The sequence below is a fragment of the Acomys minous genome (genome assembly GCF_964271855.1).
Source record: "Acomys minous genome assembly, chromosome: 1".
Taxonomy (NCBI): domain Eukaryota; kingdom Metazoa; phylum Chordata; class Mammalia; order Rodentia; family Muridae; genus Acomys; species Acomys minous.
In genome coordinates this window covers 18,355,267-18,374,869 of record NC_140483.1, presented here as the reverse complement: position 1 = coordinate 18,374,869, position 19,603 = coordinate 18,355,267, and the positions used below count along the sequence as shown (strand labels likewise).

General features: G+C 40.9%; 1 protein-coding gene across 5 annotated transcripts in view; it reads right to left on the bottom strand.

Annotated features, from left to right (window-relative positions):
• PLD5 (phospholipase D family member 5) overlaps positions 1 to 19,603 on the bottom strand; it is a 324,914-nt gene that overhangs the window by 159,610 nt on the left and 145,701 nt on the right. For 3 of the 5 annotated variants that reach the window (XM_084785899.1, XM_084785901.1, XM_084785900.1), the window contains exon 2: positions 8,674 to 8,810. In XM_084785899.1, coding sequence (XP_084642025.1) covers positions 8,674 to 8,810 — 137 coding nt within the window. Of the gene's footprint in view, positions 1 to 8,666; positions 8,811 to 19,603 lie in introns of all 5 variants that reach the window. The other 2 variants (XM_084785902.1, XM_084785903.1) reach the window with 1 other exon arrangement.

Below are 19,603 nucleotides of genomic sequence, written 5' to 3'. Positions count from 1 at the left end.
TTAACGACAGTCACTGGTAATTTTTCTTTGTAGCTTTAGATTCAACGTGATTCCTCTACAACATAGCTTTTTGACAGAAAACCTATCCCATGCATCAATTAAAGTTTGACAGAGATCCTAAAAGCTTAAAAAGTCTGTAGCTATGTTTAGGTATTTTGCAGATGTGTTAATGAAACATGTCATCAATTCTTCCAATCTCCTGGGGGTTTTTGGTTTTGTTTTTTCTTTGTTTGGTTTTTTTTTTTTTTCAAGACAAGGTTTCTCTGTGTAGCCTTGGCTGTCCTTGACTCACTCTGTAGACCAGGCTGGCCTCGAACTCACAGAGATCCACTTGCCTCTGCCTCTCAAGTGCTGGGATTAAAGGTGTGCTCCACCACTCCTGGTTCGATAGTCTGGTATTTTATAAACTTACATAGTTTAGAGAAAGAAGATATTTGATAGGTCATCTTAGATGGTTGCTTTTTTTTTTCTTTGACAGATAGGAAAATGCAAATAAAAAATATCTTTAACTAGTTCAGCAGACATGTGAGAGTTGTTCTTTTCCTGACCCAGTTCTTCTTTCTTTCCATACCAACTTGCTCTTTCTGTAGTCTAGTTTATAATTAATTTCACTGCCCACTCTTTGTGGGTGCTGTTAGAAGACATATTGTGTCAGTGTTGTAATCCTTGATCCCCTTTGTCCTTCAAACACTCTGGCAGCGTGACAGTTACCAGAAACTCAAATCTCGAGATGAGATAAGCATTTCCAACTCCAGCAAGTCTGCAGTCTGGAAGAGCAGGCGGCTTAGAAGGCAACGATTCAGACGCATTCTCTCAAGTGCTTGCAGCAACAAAGAGTATGTGCTTCTTGACATGGCGAGCATCCCTGGGATCCAACAAGGCATGCAAATTTGGTGATAATGTTTACAAAGACAAATGTCACATCTCCATTATTTGCCACAGTTGTAATAAGGACCAAAAGGTCAATCAGATATAGGAGATTAAACATATATACAAGAAGGCTTGTCTAGTCTCATCTGTCAGGCAAATGCCAGAAGAAGTAAAGAAAAGGAGAGAGGAAGAAGAGGAGGAGGAGGAGGGGGGAGGGAGAGGAGGAGGGTGGGGAGGAAGAGGAGGAGGAACAACTTCTGAAGGGAGATTGTTTCAATAGAATAAAAAACTGCTCCTCTCTGTCTGTCTGTCTGTCTGTCTGTCTGTCTGTCTGTCTCTCTCTCTCTCTTTCTCTCTCTCTCTCTCTCTCTCTCTCTCTCTCTCTCTCTCTCTCCTGTATGTGTATGTGTGTCTGGGTCTCTCTCTCTCTCTCTCTCTCTCTCTCTCTCTCTCTCTCTCTCTCTCTCTCTCCTGTATGTGTATGTGTGTCTGGGTCTCTCTCTCTCTCTCTCTCTCTCTCTCTCTCTCTCTCTCTCTCTCTCCTGTATGTGTATGTGTGTCTGGGTCTCTCTCTCTCTCTCTCTCTCTCTCTCTCTCTCTCTCTCTCTCTCTCAGTCTCTCTCTCTCTCTGTCCTGTATGTGTATGTGTGTCTGGGTCTCCAATGGAATCTGTCACTCTATCTAGACTGGTTGGCATGTAAGCCCTTGGGATTCTCCCTCTTCTAGTGCTGAGTTACAGGTCTGCACTGTTGCACTGATTTTTGTCTGGGTGCTGAACTCAGCAGCTTGGTTGTAATTACCAATGTCTAAACCTGAAAGGAATTGCTGTAAGTATAGAGCAGTGATGAGCGAAGGGCCGGTGAAATTCCTCAGCTGGTAAACACACTTGAAGCCAAGGCTGGCAACCTGAGTTAGAACCCTGGGACCCCCATGGTGGGGGGGGGGGGAGAAAGAATCAACTTCTACAAGTCACCCCCTGAACTTCACACACACGCACATCTTGGACCTCCACCAGGAAACATGACACAGCAGCAGTAATATTTTCTGTTGCTTCTGGTTAAGTCTGGCTTCTCTTTGGCACACTAAGAATGGCTTCACCTTGCTGTCTGCCACTGACAATCATTCTTGGCATTAGTCATGACTTGTCAGGTATGGCTCTGCCTACAAGGATTCAGTGAACTTTTTGAGAAATGTATACTACATTCAAATGATCTTCTTGGAGAACCAACCTGGAAACAGGAAATGTCAGCATCATTAGTCATATATTAAGTTTCATTAAAATCAAAACTTTGAAATAATTAGCTTCTGATGCTTCCCTGAGTGGTAATTACAGACCACCAGGAAGTGTCACGTGCACCCAAATTTCCTCTTTTAGAGTACTACATGTTAAAGATAAGGCATTATTTCAAAAAATAATCTCAGGTGCTTTTTTAGCTGGGGTGATATAATTTTCTGAGTCTGAGTACTAATAAAAAAAAATCTCATAATTTAGGAAATACTAACTTGGTTGGGTGCAATCATGAAATAAAAATGTTAATATGTGCTGCTATGTATGGAAGTCAAGCGGAGAGCATTAGAATGCCTGCACTAAAATGTGTTTAGAGGCTTCTCTTTGACTTCATTTAGAATTAAGCTTTTATCTTCCGCTTCTAATTATTGTTGAAAGTTATTTACTCGGTGCCAGATAGTCTCAAGTTATTCAATTTCATTTTAGTAATTACTCCACAAATATCTTTTCCCTGAAAGCGCATAGAAGCCCCTCTGCCCATGACTGACCAAGACATAGCTCTCAACAGTATCTCCCTGCTCCCGCCAGCACTGAGGTTAGCTAGCGATGCACAAGCCGCTCCCGCCACCCCACCCCCACCATTTCTGACACCACCTGTCCCTAGTCCCAGGTTGAAGAAGAAGAAACTTTCCAGGCACAGTGGCCACAGAAGCCAAGCACCGGGCACTTTAGTCACAGAACTTTGGTCAGGTGAGTCTTCCTGAGATCCATGGGATGCTACTGTCATAAATCTCTGCCAGTGAGGCAAGGCGTCATCACAGGCCACAAGGATCTGCTTTCCACATCACTGACAGCCAATGGTACCCTTCTCTCTGGAATTCATATGCCTTCCTTTGATAAACTACATCAAAGATTATGCTCTTAGGGAAACGGGGAATGCAGCCATCATAAGGCAAAGCGGTTGTAAAGCTATTTCCTTTTCTGTTGCTCTGCTATCACGGAGCAGTGATGAGAACTTTGTGTTTTCATGATCATCTCTAGTTGTATCAACTACACTTTAGTCTTTGCTCCCATAATCCTCAGTTGTTACCACCCCATCCCCCAACCTTCTACTGTGGAGGCATAAGAAATTGACCCAAGTCACACATATTAGCCCAATAAACAATACTATCCCAGTAATTTATTCTTGGGTCACATGAAAATTGTTGCCCATTAAAAGCTTAGTGCTGAGTTATGAAGTACTTACACATGATGAAGGGGGAAGAATTTGTGGATTCTTGTTTTCAAGATTTAAAAAATAAAATCCTTTCTGGTATGCAATAATGGGATCAAATGTGCTAATGGGATCAACAGAAGCCAAAGTTGCCACAAAAGAATTGGTCAATTATATGTAGGATATAGGAAAAATATGAAGACTCGAAGTGGATTGAGATTCTGGGCCGGAAGTCTTGAGATGAAAAGAAGGCAGGTGTCTTTACAACAGGAAAATCTCGGAAGAGAAAGACAGCAGAGGAATGCACACCCAACCACAGCAGTAAACAGCTTGGGCAATGCAGTAAGATCCCATCTTTAAACTTAAATAAAGGCATGAGAAGAGGACCGTTTTTAAACAATTTGTATTTTATAGATCTACATGGGAAAATGGTGGGAGAGTGTATGATTATCTCCTATAAGTACAGTCACACAGCAGAAAAGTTACATGTGGGACACAAAGAAATAAAGTAAATCAGACAGAAAAGATCATGGCGAGACACATTAACTTATACATAAGTGTAAGATTTGGGCCAGCTGACTGAGCAGCGTGATTCAGACCCAAGATCCATTGAAGCATAGTTGGGCTAGTGAATGGAACACGATGGGTTGCTGGAGATATTTGGAAAGAACACGGGAAGAAAGCACTTGGGGAGAGGCTGAGCTGCCTTCTCACTTTCAGGAGTGAGCAGAGAGGCAAACAGGCTGAGTTTAATTTCTAGGTAGATCTCAGGAAAGTGGCACTGGGCACACGGCACTGTTTCTGGCAACACTACCAAGAATAGGGAAGCCAAAGAGAAACTGTACCTCTGTGAGATCACAGCCACTGGACAGTTCTGTCACTAGATCCACCGAGTGCCCCCATAAAATCTGAGGAGGGCCAGAGAAGGGGTGAGGCAGTTAAAGGAGAAGCCTGGATATGTACAGAAGCTGAGGCTGATGACAGACTTCTGGGGAGCACCTATAGACCAGAGCATTTCCTCCTGCCGGACTGCACCAGTCTCAGGAACTCAGGGGTGCATCTCTGTTGGGACAGCCTGGTCATTTTTGCAGGTGGCATCTGGGTCTAGAAGAATATAGAGCTAGAAAATATGGAGCCCAACCACTCTGGGGACAAGATTGAGTGCAACCAGGGTAAAAATGAGCAGCATTTGATGCTGGAGGACAGATGGAGATGTGAACATGTGGGCTAGCAGAGAGCTAGAGCAAATTAAAACAGAAGAGTCTAGCTGGTGCGGTAGCCCATGTGCTTGGGAGGCAGAGGCAGAAAAATGAGCAAGGCAAGGCCAGCTTAGCCTCAAAAAATGAAAACAAGCAAATGAACACTTAAAAGTGGTTGATAAGTACAGGGAAAGTTTATGGAATGCAGAGTGGGTATACAAAGGAACAGCAGCCATACCATAAGTGAGAACATGACATGACTCAACTCTGGCCATATCCTGTAGCAAGTTGCCTAGGAAACCAACTCCCTATAATACCAGGCCAGGCCTATAGGAAGTGAGAGAGACAGTCCAGGAAGCTACAGAATAATTTAGATGATTACTGGCCCCAAAGGGCTTGGAATGAGTAAATTCCAGGTTTCCTGACTTTTATTCCTGCTTCGGGGCCAACCAGGGAAAGCCAAGCCAAGCCAAGCCAAATTTCCTCTAAACAGTCACAACCATTCTGACTACCCTATGCTGCCCACAGAGGCTGTCTCCCCTTAGAGAGGTTACATCTGCTGCTCCCTGCCCCCAACCCCCGCCAAGACATGCCTGCCTCAGAGGCTCTGGAGACTCCTTGCCTACAGTAAGCTCTGAATGTTCTCATGAGGTGGCATTCATATATTTCCACAGAACCAAAGACTAAACTCAAGATGAAGATAGATAAGACTAAAGTCACCTTAGTAACACATCTGGGGGGGGGGGCGGAGAGAAACCCAAGGACAGATGTGCTTGTTTGCATGGGATCGGGTCAACCCCCGCCCCCCCCCCACATTCCTTGGTCCTTCCCACTGTACTTCTGGCCATGGTCTACTGTGACAAACTCACCTCACTGCTTTAGGACACCCTGCTAAGTCTTTTGGGGTTTCTCTCAGTAGACAAGAGACTTAATTTCCCCCCAAATTAACAGGACCCTAAGAGGACAGAATGCAGCTTAGATTCACATCCTCATTCTTTCCAAACCTGGCCACTCACTGCATCTTCCCAACTTGACGTAGAGGAGTTTGCTGGTGAGTGGATACAAAAGTGAGGTGTAGGCTAAGCAATAGTGAGGCTAAAGGTAGAGGTAGGGCATTTTCAAGTACTAAGGATGTTGGTGAAGGGTGACACTGATAGTAGGGAGGCATATTAGACACAAACAAAGAAGCAAACGATGAAAGTCTAAAGATGTCACCCATGGCAAAGGGGCAGTTGCCTCTGTAAGAAAATATCAAATTCAAGTGAGAGTGGTCAGAAAGGATGGTGGAACCATGGTGGGGAAGGTGAATCCAGGCGTAAAGCCTCGCAGGGACTTATCTTCTACTCCCACGCACTGGAGCGTGGTGGGAAAGCAGAGACGTCCAAGTGGGCGTGGTGGAGGTGCGGAGCAAGATGCTCCTGCCACATACACAATAGACAACAACATGGCTGATGGTCCAGACAACAAATAGAAATGGGGCTTGGGAAGGAGGCAGCAGAAGAAAGATTTGAGGAGGCAGAAAGTTCTGGAAGATGTGGTCAATTACCGGGATGCCACCTACCAACCAGATAGAGTCCACATTCCCACAGGAAGGTTCTTTCTTCTGTTTCTTCACCACCACCACCCCGCTCTCCCTCTCCCCCTCCCTCCCTCCCTCTCTCTCCCTCTCTGTCTATCTGTCTCTGTCTGTCTCTGTCTCTGTCTCTGTCTTTCTCACTTACACATACATACACACACACACACACACCACCACCACCACCACCACTACCACCATCACCACCACTACCACCACCACCAAACCCCAAAACATAGAAACAGCAAAACAAAACCAAAGAAAAACAACAAAAATTTGCTTTTAATCCATGCCTCTGAAATCTGAGCCTGGTAGTGGTGTTTTGTTTTGTTTCTCTGTGTAGCCTTGGCTGTCCTGGGCTTGCTTTGCAGACCAGGCAGGCCTCGAACTCATAGAGATTGGCCTGCCTCTGCCTCTCCAAGGGCTGGGACAAGAGGCATGCACCACCACAGCCAGCTGTGTTTCCTATCTTAGTAACTAGATATCTAAAGTCTGTGACTCAGTGCTGTGTCACCTAGAAAATACTCTAGTCTCCACTCACTCTCTTTCCTGTGGGGAGGATCTGCAAGGACTTGAGGGGAAAGAATATGATCAAATATATTGTATGAAAAAAATTAATAAAAATTTTAAAAAGCAAAAATTAGAGTAAATGACAATGTCTTCTAAGTAAAACAGAAGGTAATTTTAACTACATCATTTTTGTTGTTATTGTTTTTAAAAATTACCAAGACCTGTTAGTGAGGGTTGAAAATGCCTGTATATTTTGTGTTAAGTAAGTTTTCTAGTTTGGCCTGTGTAACATTTCTTTCTAGATACTGGGCTTTGCACTTAAAGGTCTGAGGGGTCTCCATGGCAGAGTGAGGTGGAAGAAAACAGGCCACTGCTTCTACTCAGCAGCTCTGGGTTTGCCCCTGACCCTCATCGACTGGTGTTCAGATCTGACTTGTGACAAACAGCAAAACAGAAGACAACAGCCATGTGTGATTGTTGTATTGCTTTTAAAACAATGACCCAAATTCAACTGTTCTCTTATTAGCCCAAGAGAGAAATGTACTTATGACACGTGTTTCTAATATTGAGAATAGAAATCCAAAATGGGCAGTGATTTCTTTCTCCTGCCCTTTGCTCTGCATATAATACTAGTTGCCTGGTAACTAGATTGCACTGAATCAAAGCAGAAAAATCCATTGATTTTTCAGAACATTTCTTATGTTAGAACATTCAACCTCAAGGCAAAATACCCAGGATAAAGTGTGTGTACCTGTTGCCAAGACACTGTCAACACATGATCTCTTTTTACATAGATGTCAGATGTCACTGTAACACTGAACTGAGACCACAGAATTCTGATAGCAATTGTGAGGTAGAGCTGGGCATGAGCTTCCATTGTAGTTTCCATCAGCATGAGCCCTCATGTTCCCTAGCTTGATGTCAACAACAGCCTCTTCTTGGTGTGTGTCTATCTCAGTCCCCAACCTCAAAACTAAAAAAAGAGGTCAGGGCCAGTAAGATGACTTGGCGGGTAAAGGTGCTTGATGCAGAGCTCATGACCTGAGTTCAGTGCCCGGAAGGAGAGAATCAACTCTCATGGGTTGTTCTCTGACCTCCACTTGGAAGCTCTGGAACATGTGTCCATGTATCTATAAACACACACACAAAATACATTATACATATATACATACATACATACATACATATATATATATACACATACATATATAAAAACATACACATATAATACATATATAATACATACATGCATGCATATATATACATACATACATACATACATACATACATACATGTATTTAAATATGTAAAGAGTCACAGCTCAGGGAAGAGTGGAAGAGGGCACTTCTTGGGCTCAATGCACGCCTCGATAGCTCTACAGCTAAGGCACAATTCCAGGGAGATGCCACATAATGTAACTGGAGTCAAACAATACAGGCAAGGATGGAGACATACTCTGAGAAACACATCCTTTGTTGGTTTCATCACCACGTGAACAGCGCAGCATATTTGCATATGTGCCAGGAGGCGACTGGTTTTATAGGACCCTTGGCGTATATGAATTACTGAATTCTCAAGATATCGCCTGTGACGGGAAGTGATTAGTAAAGCGGTTGTAACACCTAATTCAAAATGAATAAACATACAGACAACTGCATGCAAAGCCACGGCCAGCTGGGGAAGTGTCTGTTCTAAGCTGATAGAAGGTACCCGTGAGACGCGTAACTTCCACTGCGTAAACAACTGGAACCATGTTCTCTGTCCATCAAGGCACTTGGCATTTGCCTGGCTTTATCAGGGAATGGATCAAAATGTCATGTGCGGGAAGTCTCCAGAAATGCAGACATTTTATTTGGCCAAGCACTTCTCTGAGTAGAATAGGGCCAGGCTGTAAAGCAAATGAAACCCTCAACCATGCTCAATGCCTGAGCCAAATGCAAGCATCTCTGCAGAGAGAGTGAGGCCTCAGCCAAGTCCTGCTGAAAACAGAGCCCAGCAGACACTTCTTTTCCCAGTCCAGGGCCCTCCCTGACCTTCTCGCCCACCCCCTAAAAGAGAATTTTTGTTTGTTACCTCTTACCGACATTTATTTTGACAATTTTTCTCTGAGAGTCCGTCCTCATCCTCTCCCATGATGTCCACAGCTGAAAAGATCAGGGCGACTAGAACCGCAAAGCAGCAGACCAGAGCGAAAATCACGATGCACTTCTGCTGTGACTGCAAAGTGAGACGGAAAAGAAACATCAGGGGCCGCGCTAGGAGGACTCTGAGACTTTCCTGAAAACAACACAGTCTGTTCTTTGGGAATCATTATTATGAAAAGGAGGTGCTGTGAAGTAGAAACAAGCGAGGACTTTGTTTACCCCACAGCACAGCCTCTCACCCCTAGTAGATTATGTTATGGCGTGCTAAACAACTCTCAGTGGTACCCAGGCTTCAGACACAGCCTGTTCTTTCCAACCCAAATATAGGCTACAAATGATGGCTACAAAATCTAAAACTACAGATGCTTGTGGTAGATACAAGGACATTTTGCCCAGTGGCTGGTTTGCCACATTTGAAGCCATGCCTGTTAGGAGGTTCTTTGATGCTCATCATCCACTTTGAGGTAGGCTGGAGTTAACCTGTGTCATTGTCAGTGAATCTTTAAAATAATAAAAACATTTTAAATGCCATATTTTGTATGTTTCTGAGGTTTTTGAAGACCTTATCTAACTAACCTTATCTTTTTATAGAATCATATCTACCTCTTGCACCTAAGATGTATATTCTTGAGATGAAAATAGACTAGCAACTGATATGACTATGATTTGATGAACTAAGAACTTTCACAGACAGAATTCTGCTTAAAAAGGGGGCAAGCTTGGCCAAACTCTGCCAAGACAAAGTAAGCAAGTCCTCAATAGTTCCTGTCTCACAAATATGTCTGTCAGATACATAGGGCTAGAAGGCTGAAGATGATGCTCCACTGTTATAGAGAGTTTTGGGTGACTATTCAGGTAGCAAACTGTCTCTGTCATCTTCTCATTTGGAAAGTTACTAACCTATACCTCTTGAATACTCAGGTAATTAATTTTATTCCTTCTCAAGTCTCTGATAGGATTGAAGACCAGATAGCTTTGTTTTACAATTAAGCTTAGTTATTTAGGGGTTCAGATGTTTTTAGATCTAGATAGAAGTTTTAAGTTGATAATGATGAGATATGATAGATATTGATTTACATTCAGAATTTTAGATGAACCAAGATAGGAAAGATGTTTTCTTCAAGACTTCCAAAAACAAAAAGGCAAAACACTAAGAATGTAACATTTATATAATTCCTGATTGTGTCATGGTTCTTCTTGCTGTAGGTAGGTGGTTTATTGTATATATGTGTAATAATATAAATATATATGTAAAAATAAAAATTATTTAATAAAAAACCAAAACAATAACAACAACAACAAAATAAAAGTACAGATGCCAGCGTGTTGTGCTATGTGTCTGACATAGTTTTCTTTCTTCATTGTGAATAACATTCACACACTTGATTTTCAATTAGAAGCCATAGGTGCTGGCTGTGAAAGCCAGTAGTTGTCTCAGCCTTCAGATTCAAGCATTGTAATCACAGGTGTCCTTATTTCTAGGGCCCTAAGGCTAACTGTGGTAGAAAGCCATAAGCCATGAGCACCTGGGTGAATGGTGCTAGCCTGCTTTCCCTCTGCAGGGGGTCTGAATGGTTGTGCCTCAACTCCCAAGGTCATGTTAAAAATCTCACCCCACCTTACATCCACCCCATCCCTGTGATGGCTTTCAGGCTGGAGTCTTTTGGAAGACAACTAGGTTGGGAGAACAGGGCCTTCCTTAACCCGAGAGGTGACCTTAACAGTCATAGAGAGAATCTCTGTCCTTTGTACCACATTAAGAAGAAGTCGGGGCCAGGAATGGTGTCCTTTGTCTTTGTTTTCTCTTTCCTGCCTGTAAAACAGGGATAACCAAAACAGCTGCTTTTTAAGGTTGCAAGGTGGAATCAAAGTAAGTGGAATGAGATATCTTACGTAGACTGCATGTGTCATCAGTAGGCGAGGCACTCAGTGAAGACTGCTGAGAGCCACCTCTGCGAGCTGCCTCAAATATTGTAGGGAAACAAGATGGTTATCTGAGCAAAGCAAAAGCACCAGAATGTGTGTGGACGGGGACAGAGAGGCAGTGAAAAGGAGCACAAGGAATAGCACTGGCTTATTCTACCCTCCTTCTCACCCCCTCTCCGGTGCCTCACTATATAGCTCTGACTGTTCTGGAACTCACTATGTAGACTAGGCTGGCTTCAGACTCACAGAGACCCACCTGCCTCTGACTCCCAAGTGCTGGGATTAAAAGTGTGTGCCACCACACTGGCCCTTTCTCTTTTTCTCTTTTCTTTCTTTTTCTTCTTCATGGTCCTGGGATTAAAGCTAGGACCTGGCACACACTAGGCAGTTGCTCTGCCTCTAGCAACGTCCTCAGTCCTTTTTGTATTTTCAGTTTGAAATAGGGTTTCCTTCAAAGGTTATCTTGGTTTTTCTCCATAGCACTCCACCGGGCCTTGAACTTGTCACCCTCCTGTCTCAGCTTCTGAAACAGCTAGGATTATAAGTCTTTGTCAGCAGGCTGTAATTTTTGAGAAATTATCCTAGTCCAGTCCCAGAATTCAAAATCTTAAGGAGATATTTCTCAACTTTAACACGTATTAACATTTTGGAGGGCTTATTATGACAGCTATGCCTGGGCCCTACTTACAGTGTCTCTGGTTCAGCTGGTTGATGGTGGAGCACCAAGGATATGCAGTTTAGCAAGTTCCCAAGAGATACTGATGATGTTGATGCCATGGGCTGCACTGAATCAACAGTGGTCCTTGTTCTGTAAGGATATGCCCCAGGAGTCCTCTTTGGTGCCTAAGTCATGGCGAGTAAAGACTGCACACACTGTTTTTGGCTACACACACACACACACACACACACACACACACACACACACACACACCACACACACACACACACGCCTATGGCAATTTTTATTTATAAATTAGACACAATAAGAGATCAACAGCAATATCTAGAAACACAACTACTCTGGAACCCTGAGGCCATTATTAAGTAAAATAAAGGTTACTGGTGGTAGTTGGTTTTGTTTCTAGGACAGGGTCTCACTCTGTTACCCAAGCTGATCCCAGATGCAATGTCCTTCTACCTCTACCATGCAAGTACGTAGATTATAGGAGTGTGCAACCACGCCTGATATTCAATCCGTCTCTCCTGCCTCTTTCTACCCTCCTTCCCTTCCTCTCCCCTGCTACAATGTTTCACTATGACATTTCATTACTACACTCACATAATGTACTTGGATCAATCGTATTGACCATGTCTCTATTCTTTCTTAGTCTTCCCCACTCCTCTTCACTTTCCCTTCCTCACCCTCATAATCTTATTTGTATGTTAACGGTCTTTGTTTTTTTCTCCTTAGACTCCACATGCAGGAGAAAACATGCAAGATTTGTCTTTGTAAGGCTGGCTTATCTCACTTAACAGGATAATCTGGAGTTCACTCTCTTTCCCTGCTAACAACATAATGTTGTCTTTCTATTGTGAATCCTGCAGCAATGAGCACAGATCTCTATAGTGAGCTACATGACTAGGTTTACAGAAGTGGTGAAGCCAGACCATAATTTTTTGAGGACCCTCCATACTGATTTCTATAGTGACTAGATGGGTTCCAAACAGTGTTTTATATGGAAAGGTTCCCCATTTCCTCAGCATCCTGACCATTGCCTTCCCCTACGATACTCATTGTGACTGGGCTAAGATGGAATCTCAATGTGTTTTGCTTTGTTTTGTTTTCTTTAGAGACAAGGTCTCACTATGTAGCCTTGGCTGACCTAGAACTTGCTCTGTAGACCAGGCTAACCCCCAACTCCAAGAGATTCTCTTACCTCCGCCTCTCGATTGCTGATATTAAAAATGTGCACCACCAGGTTCAATTTTGTTCTTTAAAAGTATTTTTTAAATTACTTTTAATTATGTGTATCTGTGTGTGTTTGTGTGTGGACATGTGCACTCAAGTGCAAGTGCCCAAGGAAGCCAGCAGTGTCAAATGTCTTGAATCTATAGTTACAAAATGTGAGGCCATGGTGTGGGTGCTGAGAACTGAACTTGGGTCCTCTGGAAGAGCAGCCACTGAGCCATCTCTCCAGCCTCATTTTAAAAAAAAAAAAAAACAGGTCTGTCATTGTCCTGAGAGTCATCAAATAGACTAGGCTGGCTGGCTAGCAAGCTTCAGGGATCTGCCTGTCTCTGTCGCCTTAGCTCTGGAATTACACGTATGCACCTCCACACCTAGCTTTTTAAACAAGGGTTCTGGGGATCAAACTCAGTTTCTTGCAGCCATTCTGCTGAGTGGGGTGCCCCCCCCCATTCCTGTACTGCTACTTTTGGAAACTTGGTGTTCAACTCACTTGCCTATTTATGAAATGGAATATTTTGAGTTGCTTACGTTTTTAAGTTCTTTATATATTCTCTATATTAATCTCATGACTGAATAGCTGGGAAAGACTTTCTCCTATTCTAGAGGTTGTTTCTGATGCCTTGTCAAAGCTTTATAACCTAATGATCCCATGTGCCATTTCTTCCATTTATTACCTGAATGATTGGAGTCCTATTCAGAAAGCCATCCTATGCTTATATTTTGAGCTGTTTCCCCTATTTTTTTTTGTTCTGACACTTTCAAATTTTTAGGAATTTCATTAAGGTCCTTTGATGAGATTTGAATTAAAATTTTTGCAAGATGACAAATAGAAATATATATTCAGTTTTCTATTTGAGGCTTTCCAGTTTTTCCAGAGCCACCGATTGATGACGCTGGTTTATATCTCTCACATGTTCTTTGGCATCTGAAATAAGCACCATTTGAATGTAGAGACCCCACAGCACCTCACCAGCTGATCTGATAACTGAGTAACAACTAAGCAGTGGGGAGACAGCACACAGTGTGGATACACTGGTTTACAGCTAAGCCATGGAGAGGTAGCACACACAGTGTGTCCACGCTGGACAAAGGCATGATCTGTGTTTCAAGCTGAATAGAGCAGGGCAGTGTGAGAGTTCATCATAGTACTCTAAATAGCATGGAAATTAAAATCAGAAAGTTGTTTCTGGAAGTTTGATTCTAATATTTTCTGACCATGGATGACAAAAGGTCACTGAAACTGCAAAAGGTTGAAATGATAAGTAGGCTTGGGGTGAGGGATGGAGAGTAGGGACTATTTTTCAAACCCAAAAAAGAATCATAGTACTTACATCCTAATGATTTAAATATCAGTCTTACAATTTATTTTCTTTGGGGAGATTTAAACAATGTTTTTAAAAGGATTTGGTCCTGGCCTTTAAATTTCAGGATAATATTCATTGCTTGTATAGTCAAGGGATGTTTGCTGTTTGCTTTTTTTGTAAAAGTAAAATAAACATAATGTAAAAAAAGTCTCCACAGTAATACTCGATCATGATTGCTGCCGTCTTTGGCCTCTGTACATGAGCTTTACATTGTAGGTTTGGCAATTGACCAGATTTAATGTTATTAAGTATTTTTATACCATAGCTTTAAATTCTTACTATTCCATTGCATGAGCATGCCTTTGTCATCTTCACTCTAAAAAATCTAAAGGAAAAAAAATAGTACTAATTTTAATGTAATGAATTAACTTGTGGAGACACAGTTTCACTATATGGTCCAGATTGGCTTCAAATTCACAATCCTTTGGCCGCACACTCTCATGAACTGGGATTAATTTCGTATACTTTCCCTATAAGTTATGCACAGAAAAAAAAATAACCAAAGCCTTTAGAGGAGTGTAGAGAAATGAAAAATCATCCACTAAATGTCTCAATGTGGGGAGCTAAACCTGAACAACATAACTAAACATTACCTAAAATTTAGGCCTGTAGACAGCATCCTTAACACACCATATCAGGTACAGAGTAGAAGCCTGACAAATGAGTCCTGGTGAACACTAAATGCTCGAACTACAACAATATTGATTTTTTTTCTCTTTGTTCTCAATGTCATGGCTAAACAGTAAATGAAAACCCTACCTAATTTGTTTGCTATTAGAAGTTCTTTGATGTAATAAATGTTCACATTTCCATAAACTTCTATTAATTTAATTCTATGTCATTAAATTCCGTTAGAGCAGTTTAGCCAATATTTTGATTTTCATTTGTCAAAGAAGAGAAATTCAGACTCTGACCCTCATTTTAAGATGTGTCCTTGGAGCAGTGCACCTAACAACATGAGGCCACACTGAGACTTTATTTCATTTAATTTCTATCTCATTAAAGTGAAAGATTTTATTCAAATGACTGTGTAAAAGTCTCACAAGAACAAAATTTCAGGTAATAAAGAGAATTATTCATTTTAACTCCTGAATAGATCATTCCAGAAACTGGTATGAACCATACTTTTATGTTTTTATTGAACTCAAGGGAAATAAAGTTTTAAGAAGAACCAATAAACATGCATAAATCCAATCTCTAATGATGAACTCAACATATAAAAGGAAAATTTGAAATAATCAACTAGTCAAGCTTGTCACTGAAATTTCTACAAATGGAAATGAATTATTTTCTTGGTCAAGAAATACATATACTTATGCTAACATTCAAAGCATCCAGATGTTATGTATTTACTATATGCATTTACCTCAATTAAGAAAGAGATATGAAAGACCTCTGACTAGAGACTTGAGAATGAGAAATATTATGTATTTTTAACTGGGCTTCTATGTTATTTAACAAGCACTAAGGAATCTGCACACCTGACCTTGATAAAAATTCATATTGTCTTTCATTTATTTACAAATTCATTTTTATTTTTGATTTTAAAATATAATTATAACATTTCCCTCTTCTCTTCCATCACTATAAACTTTTCCGTAAATCCTTCTCAACTCTCCTTCAAATTAATGGTCTCCTCTTTCATTAGTTGTTATCACATACATATATGGTATGTATAGACATGTACATTCCTAAATATTATCTGCTTGGTCCATATAGTATTACAAGTTCTTTTGAAAATAAATGACAAGGTTTTTAAAACATGGTCAAGTCTTAAAAATACAACACATTTTATGTATCTAACTCTTAATCTCTGCAAACCTGGTAGTTCTAGAAAACTTCTTTTTCAGAGAGAGATGTACCAAAAAGGCTCAAAGACATTTGAGTGATTCAGTGACAAAGGTGATCCAATGAGTTGGAAATAGTATGGGTATTTAATTCAGGTCTACAGATCTGTCTTAATGATTCAAGTATTTTCCTTTATGGTTTTCAACTTGTTGCCTTCATTTTCTATTCAACATCAAACCTAGTTATTTTCTTATTGTTATTAGCTCTAGTCCACAGATCTGCAAAGTGTAGAAAGCAAGCTTGGACAGCTGGCTCTGTGCTCTGACACCACAGAGTTGCTGTGTCTATAAGATTTTCCTGTAACTCAGGTCATGTTATACATCAAGTCCTTAGTCGTGTTCTCAGGAAAACACATCACCCGGAAGATCCAGAGTCATCGCATTTGGTGACTTAATCAAGTTGCAGGATAATGACATCACTGTAGAACCAAATCAGAAGATCTAGACCATGTATCCATAAGTGCTTTGGGGGAACCTTAACAGTGAACAGCGCGTCACCCTCATATTCTTTAGGGTCCTCGGTATGATACTCCTGTGCCCTGCAGCCCATCCCTGAAGCATGCTGATTGTCTTCCAAAGCTTTACTAGCCACATACTATGTAGTCATTGAGCTTGCATGGATCTTGCTACACACACACACACACACACACACACACACACACACACACACGAGGAACACTGAGTGAGTCCACTGAACAGTACAGGAAAGAGGAAGCATATCCATCGTCCACCAATCTAAGCTGAGAAGAGAAAGCTAGGGGTTTAGAAAGATGAAGGCAGCTAAAGCTGGCAGGAGACAAAGCTCCGCAGAAGAGCTTTGATGAGCTTTAGAAAGTCTCCTTGAGTTCTGAGTTGAGTGTGGATCAGCATGCATGTGTGAGTGAGCTACATGTAGGAGATGCCGCTTGAAAGGAATGATAGAACAATCTTGGAACTAAATAGACCCAAAGAGAGCTAGTATTCCTAATGCCCAGAGTGGGCTGGGGTAGGGATGGGGTGAGTCCTGTACTACATGGGAACCAATCCTGAGAGAACACATGACGGAAGGAGAGAATAAGTTCCCAGGAGCTGTCTCTCAGACACCCACATGCTTGCCATGGCATGCAAACTCACATATCCACAAAAATAAATGAATGCAATACTAATATTAAAAAAGAAGCAAGCCTTGAAACTCCAAACTATAGAAGAGTAACTATATGTAAGTCCAAAACTCAAGGATGTTGTTAAAGCAATCCATTAGCCAGAACACAGCAAAGCAAACGCCACAGGGTTTGGTATCCAGGATGAGAGTTCAAGGCATGCCAAGAATTGAGAAAACTTATGAACTATCACGAGAACAATAATCAGTTGAAATCAATTCAGAAATTTTATATAAATAAATAAATATATATGTGTGTGTGTGTGTGTGTGTGTGTGTGTGTGTGTGTGTATATATATATATATATATATATATATATATATATATATATATATGACTTCCTTGTAGACAGACATTAAAATGACTATTGTAGATATACTCCATAAGTAGGATAAATAAAATTTAAAAATAAGATACATCTAAATTCCAGACATGGGACATTCGTTGAGGGGAATTAGTAGATTAACCATAACATAAAAAACAAAGTAGAGACCTCTATAAGAACACAGAGAAAATATAATATCAGTGTCCATTCATGAAACCTAGGATACATGTTTTTGGAGACTGTAAGTGCAGAATGGCAGAAAGTCTGTCTTAAATGTAAGTGGCCAACATTTGTGAAAATTTGACGAAGATGTAATCATCTAATGATAAACAGATTAACCAAGAGGGTGATGACTAGACATACATCAACTAGTGAGCAAGCTTACATGTATAAAAGAAAATGAGGCAAACAGGATGAGAAATTAAAAATTCTCATCTGCTCAGTGATTTAAAAAAAAAACCTTTCTCATTAATGAATTGAATTATGTAGTGAGAAATCAGTATGCATGTAAAAAACCAGAAGAATACTAACAGCTAATTTCACTGACTTAAGGCTTATGGAGCATTCCAGCAAAGACTTAGCAGAAGTCAGCCTTTATCTGAGATCACATAGGACATTCAAGGGAAAAGACCACATTCTGAATTTTAAATAAGTCTCAATGGAGGAATAGCAATTCCAGTACTCCTATATTCTCTGATGACTATGAAATCAAACATAAACCAATAAGAGAAAGGTCTCTGGTAAATCCTCAAATATTTGGAATTTAAAGCTAATTCGCATAAACCATGGGTCAAAAATATTAAGAATCAGAATCTTGAACTGAATGAAAATAAATGTACAGCATATAGAAAACATGTAAGAGTCTGCCAACAAAACGCTTACAGGAAGGTTTACACCATTAAATGCATAGGCTTTAATTTTAACATGTGCTTTAAAAATATAGAAAGGAAAAGATTCCATTAAGTTCAAAATAGGCAAGTTAGTGCGAATAATAAAGAGATGCTGTGCTAAATTCAAAATAAGCAAAGCATGGAAGCCACAGCACCTATGTTCTAAGGACACCCAACTCATGAATCATTATCTCCCCAATAGATGTTTAAAAATGAGCTTCAGTTCATCTTGAAATAGCCTTAATGTGTGTGGGAAACTCAAGGAGGTGGAGATTAAACTCAGGAGTCAGCGCCTGTCAAGTAATTTCTCCTCATTGCAAATAGTGAGAGTGAAGGAGTGCTAATCATGAAGAAACAGAGGAAGAAAATCTTCAATAGGTGAAGCGCATTTCTTCCGAATAAGTACTTTTCCCCCCACATTAGTTTGGCAACAGTTCAGGAGACTGATAAAGAGTTGGTGGGGATTAGGGTGATGAACACTGGTTAAAAATGCAACCCGGTAGAATTTGCTTAACCAGCAGTTGGAAGTAAGCATTATCCTTGACTCTCACATTCCCGTTTTGAGACTTATTTTCCACAAAAGGGTTTGCACACATGCACAAGGCTACAGCCATAAAGAAGTTCACAGCAGAGTTTTTATTAAAAATGGATTTAGGAAGGTAATGTACCTGAAAGCAGAGGATTTTATGTGGAGATTTCTATGTGATGTTTTCAGCTACTAATATATACACACATGCTTGTAAATAAACAGAGAACAATTGTGGGATCACATTCTTATGTCTTCACCATCAGCGCATATCTATTCGGAAGAAAGAGGCTTGTGAGGGAAACTGAGGTATACTGTTTATGGTGCACAAAGTTTACTCTGTATTTGTCTCCATGGTTTGGAATTTTATATTAGCCCTGAATCTAAAGAGCAAGAAAGAAGAAAGAGCTAGCTGTCTACTGGACCACATCTCTCCAAGGACACGCTTTTCATCTTCAATACAACCTTATTTGATTGTTTGATTGATTGATTGATTGGCTGATTGATGATTGATTGATTGACTCGCTCGCTCACATTGCAGCACTGGTGACAGAACTCAGGGTGTGTGTGTGCTAGGGGAGTGTTCTACCACTGAGCTACACTCCCAGCCCTTCCCCATAATCATTTGTCTCAATTTATTGCTGATCATAATCAGCCATGGCCTCTACATTTGCTTAAAGCAGAGAATGTGCCCGAACCCAAATTTCACAAATTACAAGGGCAGCTTTTAAACATCCAGAGCATCCAGAGACCATCTTGTTCAATCCTCCAGTCTCTCCTTTTCTTAGAAATCACTAACAGTAGGGCGTTGGTTCCAGGTTGTTTCTCTGCCTGCCCCTATATTTAATTAATCGAATGATACTCCCTCAAGTAAAATGAACCCTAGCTTTCACAAAAGAGCAAAGTGGCAGTCTGCCTGCACGGCAAGTGTTCCTGACACT